The 6,275-nt window shown below is 41.1% G+C and overlaps 1 protein-coding gene across 1 annotated transcript in view; it reads right to left on the reverse strand.

Moving 5' to 3' along the window:
- Nucleotides 1-539: 539 nt before the first annotated feature.
- Nucleotides 540-6,275, reverse strand: part of PPP4R2 (protein phosphatase 4 regulatory subunit 2) — a 56,098-nt gene continuing 50,362 nt past the window's right edge. Inside the window, exons 8-9 of the mRNA XM_089654799.1 lie at nt 4,249-4,499; nt 540-2,553 (exon numbers count right to left, since the gene is read on the reverse strand). Of these exons, the coding sequence (XP_089510925.1) occupies nt 2,228-2,553; nt 4,249-4,499 (577 nt within the window). The 3' untranslated portion in view covers nt 540-2,227. The remainder of the gene's footprint in view (nt 2,554-4,248; nt 4,500-6,275) is intronic.

A 6,275-nucleotide genomic window follows, 5' to 3' on the forward strand; every position in this document is an offset into this window, starting at 1 on the left:
AATTAGAGTATAGAAACAAACCATTTGTTGTATCCGGACATCAAGGACTTCTCCGCTATGAAAATACACTAATTAGTGCTGCAGCTGGTGATCAAATGTAAATTTTCCATCCCAAATTTTGGTCCATCTATGGGCAGCCAAAGCCTGCTAGTTAGAAGAGTTGCTACTGAGAAGGCTGCTGTCTAAAGCATTGCTAGGTGAAAGAAAATAAAAACCTAAAGAAAAAGGAATGCAGTCAGTCATCACATCTAAGGATTGGTAAACTACAATATATTACATGGAGTTTCATACGGTTTTAAACAGGAAGTCTTTCAAAGAATTACAAAGAACAGCAGAATAGAGGGACGACTTGGAATCTACACCACCAAAAAAAAAAGCTGGAAGTCCTTTAAGTGGCATTTTGACATTCACAGAAGAAAAACAGGTCCCTGCCAGAGATTAATCCGCTTACACTCCTTAAAAAAAAAAAAAAAAAAAAAGTAGGATTCATCCATTTTTATTTTTTCAGGTGCATATATCTGATAAAAATGTACTCCGTCTCTTATAACATAAATATTTATTGCTTCATATGAATACTGTTTTGAAAGCCCAAAGCAATCAGTTGTACACACAGAAATTATACAATTAAAGAACGCTCCACAAAAGGCAGTGAACACTCGTTACATTCTACAAAATCTACTTTTACCGAAATTTAAAAATTCTATATATCAAAAAAGCTATTCAGTTGAAGAAACAGGTAGAAACTCGACAGCCAGCGATCGTGAGGCGGAGACCGGTCATCAGTCTGGATGGCAAAAGGTGTTAAAACAGCAGGAATTGTGCTTTGAGCAGGTCAAAGGGCATTAAATTCACTGGCTGTTAGAAGGCGAAGTTTGGGGGATAAGGAGGGAGAAAAAAAAAAAAAAGAAAAAAAAAAAAGAAAAACTGAATTTCAGTTCACTTCAAAAATACAAAATCGTGGCGATTTCAACGCACTGCAGGAACTTCAGTCATTCAGTCCAGGTTCACACGTAAATATATTATCTCTCTCTCTCAATACAGCTGAACAACTTTGCAATGTCATTGCATACAACAGTATCATCTTGGATAAACAAGTTAATCTTGTAGTCAAGAAATCAAAATTCAAGCAACAAAAGAATATAGTACCCTTTTTTGTGTGTTATTTTTCATCCAGGTCAGCAAGTATCTAGCTTACAAAGACCTGTTTGCTTCAAGCACAGGATATAGAAAGTTTCTTCTTCCCCATAAATAAAAATGAAGTCCTATTAAAAAAAAATATATATATATTGCTGAAAAAAAAAAAAAAAAAAAAAAAAAAGGTGGTTCAGTCTCTTGGAATGTTAAAAATTTGCACCATTTTATCTCCTTTAAGAGATTGTTTGCATGGTGTGTAAATGTAAATGTTGCCAGCACCTCAGGGGAAGCCATTCTGTGATCTAGAATTTAGACCAGAGCTGTATACAATGCGATACGTCTTGCACAGGTAACAAAATCTGTTCACCAAATAGAAATCCCAAAACCAGGAGGACTGATCCTTGAAGATAAGATCTGCAAAGCCTAAAAAGTTGCCCATCACGCAAAATGGCTGCCTTAGTCAAGTGATGGCAGGGAAAAAAAAGGTAGACTTTATAAAATGCAAAAAACAAGTACTTGTTGAATTTCAATCTAGAACATTCATTGCCAAAGAAAACAATGCGGGCAAAGGGACCCAAAACGTCTAGCTTATATTTTTTTTTTATTTTAAAAGTTAACAGAATAGATCACCTTAATTATGGTTTGAGCTTTGCTGAAATGAACTTAATGACAGAGGACGAGACGCCATAGATTTTTTTTTTGTTAGTTTTTTTTTCTCTTTTTAATTTTTAACCAAAATGTTGAAACCTTGAAAAAGGGTTGTCAAAATTATAACCTTCCAGTTTAAAAACCTCTTCGAAATTAATAAAAAAACATCTATACACAAACCACTGATTTGACCAAAACCACCAAATCAGTGGTGAACAGAACCTGAAGGGTTTTCACAGTTCTGATACAGAAGGGAAGGAAGGAAGGAGGGGAAGGGTGAATAAAGCTCATTTCTGATTCCAGAAAAATTTTGAGTTTTCACAACCTGCTGTTTTTTTTTTCTTTTTTTGTAAAACTAAAGGTCCACTTTATTTAGGTAAAATTTGTTTACAGTGTAAAAACAGAACTGTTGGGAAAATACTGTGTCTATGAAGTGTTGTTGTAGTTAGTCTTGTTCCATAGGTTCATCTGCTACATCTGTGGCTTCCTCGCTGTTTTCCATGGGGGATTCTGGGGGGATTTCAGGGGACTTATCAAAAGTTCCCGGCTGCTCAGTGTCACTGCGGTCAGTGTCAACTTTACTTATGGCAGCCGCGCTCTCTGCCGTTGCAGCCTCCTCGCCATCGCTATGCAAATCCCTCTCTGCCTCACATTGTCCTGATTCCTCCATTTGAAGAGACTCCTCAGAGGATGAGTTGCTCACAGTTTCAGATTCGCTGGTTTGCTTGTCAGAGGTCTCTGCTGTGGGCTCACTCGGTGTCATTAAAGATTCTGTAATGAAATACAAAAGCGCAATGATAAACCAAACTTTAGTAAAGGAAAGAAGGATAAAAAAAAAAAAAAAAAAAAAAAACACCATCAATAGCCCTCTTTTCCATAACCCCTCCTCCTGCAGCCTTATTAATAATTCTGGTCATTTTTTAAAGAGACGCAAGGAGTATTAAATAAATACTCACCTAGGTGTATACAGCATCGATCCAATGCTGTATCTGTCCTCCACCGCCTCTAAGACTGAGAACTGAGCGATCAAAGACCTCTGATCGCTCATCCCTCCAACGAGCAGAGAGCCAATGACTGTCGGGCACCAGCTCTCTGCTCTGACTGTACTAATGGCACTAGGCAGGAAGGGGTTAACATGAGTGGCAAAGGGTTAACTGTGTGCTGTTTTACATAGGGCTGTGTCTGTGTGCTTCACTGTAAGCACACTGCTTTGCATGGCTGTGCTCTGCGCAGCCATCCAGAGCTGTGTGCACAAGCAGACAGGGAGGAAAACTGTTGTTTACAAACAGTTCTCCTCTCTGGAGATGCTTGGCAATCACCGGACGCCGGCGGGCAATCACCGGACGCCGGCGAGTAATCACCGGACGCCGGCGAGTAATCACCGGACGCCGGCGAGTAATCACCGGACGCCGGCGAGTAATCACCGGACGCCGGCGAGTAATCACCGGACGCCGGCGAGTAATGGGACCCGGTAATTGACAGCCGCGGCTGGTGGCGTGGGTAGGGCGCATGCCCACTACCTGGAACTGCAAAATCATGTATAGATACACATGACTTTGCGCACCTGTGCCGCCCTGTAGCAGTATTTCTGCTATAGGACGGTCAGGAAGTAGTAATTGAAAAGAAAAAAAAAACAAAAAAAAAAACCACATGAACTCAATTTAGAGAGGGGTTAACATACTTGACCATATAGTGTAGCTGTCATGGCCGGGGCCAAACACAGTATGTTTCCACCAGCCAACAGCACACTGAATAGGAAACAGGTTCAATACAACTGAAGTTATGAGTTACAGGTAGTTAATCTTAAATTAATCTTAAGTAGTTAATCTACAAACAACATAATGTTTTATGTCAATAGTCTATAGAGAATTTATGCAGTTGTACTATAATACGTGTGAGAGATATATATATATATATAAAAATCACTGGTATGGAACTGGCTGCATAATATATATATATATACACACACACACACACTACCAGGTGAGCTTTCACCTAATTAAGCTACCATGGACCATACTTTTCCTACTCGCTTTAAACCATTATTTTTGTCAAACTAGCTGTAACCAGTTTTTAGCAGGGCACAAAGCACATTATCTATCTCTCTATATCTCAATCAAACACCAGTTGAGTTCATTAAGGGCTTTGTCGAGTGTTGCTTTTGATCAGTTACTGATCAGAAGTTAAAAGTTCCAATGGAATGGAGTGATACTGTATTTCTCTACTTTATTATCTGTAATACATATATAATTAAGCCAAGTAAATGGGTTTTAATTATAAGCTTTGTGAATTGCTGAATTACTGAACTGCACTCAGCTAAGAGACTGAACAGAGTGATGGGATATCAAAATAGTTTAACCTTTTATTACATCATACAACAATAATGGTCACTGTACAAGCCTGTATGCAGTCCAGCAGATGTCAACTTTGATGCTGTGGAACTGCAGGCCAGAGACTGATGCCCACCTTCTGAAGTATGTTCCGAATCACTGTTGTCTGATTCTTTCTCCTCACTTGCAGTTATAGCTTCAGTTTCTTCAGCCATTTCACTGGAAGTCTGGCTGGATGAGGTCTCTGATTCGGCAGCCTGCTCCTCCTCTTCGTCCTCTGTGTCAAACTTCAGCCTCTTCACCTCGTGCTCCTCTGTGGGGTCTTCCTCCAAGTGTTTATTCTTCACAGTGCTTGAAGGAGAGCTCTCATCAGGTGATAGGGAGTCACTGTCGGTAGATAAAAGCAACAGACCAGTTAGAATGAATAAACCCTAAATTGAAGGAATTCGTCGGCAAATGTGTATAATTTTTTATATTTTTAAAACACTGAAAGAACACGTTACAAATATTGAAGTAATCACAAGAATGCATATTATATGACAAAGTAGCTGTAGAGGTGAGTTGGAGACCCTGTTAGATTTCTAAACTCACCAAAATGGCAATCTGCAATAGAAGAGTTATACTCACCGCAAGCCATTCCAGCACTACCGCTTCCATCTTTTTCTCCAGAATCTGACACCTCCAGGCGTGTCCGATGCTTGCGTCTCCCCTAGACACAAGTTGTGACTCCTTTCTGTAGCAATGCAAGAGTCAGAGGATGGAGCCAAAACATGACGGCTGTAGTGCTAGAAAGGGGGAAAGGCAGCAGACACTGGCCACAAGAGAGGCAAGTATTATTTCTCTATTTTTACAAAGGGGGGCCATTTTGGTTTAGAGACCTGACAGGGACCCTTTAGAGGACACCTGTACAATGCACCACTGAGTATGCATTCGAAACGGTCTCTCTTCTCTGACTTTACTGGCTGTATGCATGATTTAATTGGACATAATGAATCCAGGGATAGCTAGGAAACAAGAATTTTTGGAAGGCGGTTTGCAGTGGCAGTCCCCATATATTTCTCAGCACAGACTTCCATCAGGAAGTAAAACAAATCGGCTTAGCTCTTCTGTGAATGAGAACATTGATGCCAGCATTGGAAGGAAAAAAAAATCATGTTTTAGGGTAAAGTTCATGGGGACATTTTATGTGGCCAAAAGAAAAAAAAAAAAGAATTTCACTGTACTTAAAGTCATATTAAAGGTTCATTTTTAATAAACAAACATGTCATACTTGCCTGCTCTGTGCAATGGATTCATGTCCCCTGCTGGCGCTCCTGGCTCCTCCCACACTGAGCGTTTCCTATGGGGGCACTTGTGTGGGCTCGCGCCTGAGCCGGGCTGTTTACGTCTATTCAGACACACAGCCCATCTTGGCTCACCCCATGCTCTATGCTCACTGGTTTCAACTGACAGCAGCAGGAACCAATGGCTCCCACTGCTCTCAGCCAAGCCTGTGAGAACCGGTATAAGTGAAAAGAGCTTCTGCAAAGAGCACAGCACTGGACCAAGATCAGGCTCAGGTGAGCATTGGGGGAGAGGAGCTGCACTTAATGCATTCTAAGCATAAAAGGTAAAAAACATTTTAACCTCTTCACGCAAATGTGCGGCCTCCCAGTGTCTGGGCCTTGGCGCCGAGTGGCCGCACATTTGTGTGCAATTAACAAAAACATATGTGCTGAGAGCGCACGCCCTGCACGCTCCCAGCACACGTCCGGTACTCACAGAAAGGTCCCGATCTCCTCTTTCGATTGGGACCTTTCCCGATCATGTGACCTCCGTGATGGCTCATCACGGCGGTCACATGACCTTAACACCCCGGCTTCTGAAACCCTTAAAGGGCCGGGAGGCTCCAGCGCCAAGGGGTTAAAATATAAAAGCTTTTACCTTTACAGCCACTATTAAACGAAAAAAAAAACTTTGTTTCAGCTTTGTAGTGGTGAGGGATCAGACGATCACTTGAAGGATATAGAGGTTGGTTATACAGATCATACACACATCAAAAACAAGCCTAGCAATATAAACCTGACCCTCCTCTGCTTATCAGTTCAGTACTGGTTCTGTCCTCGCCCATGTTGGTGCATTCGAAATCCCAGATCAGATCTGCTACTTCCGGTTCTCAATGTA

The sequence above is a fragment of the Staurois parvus genome, unplaced genomic scaffold, assembly GCF_062004578.1.
Source record: "Staurois parvus isolate SC_StPar_1 unplaced genomic scaffold, SC_StPar_1.0 ptg000799l, whole genome shotgun sequence".
Lineage (NCBI taxonomy): Eukaryota > Metazoa > Chordata > Amphibia > Anura > Ranidae > Staurois > Staurois parvus.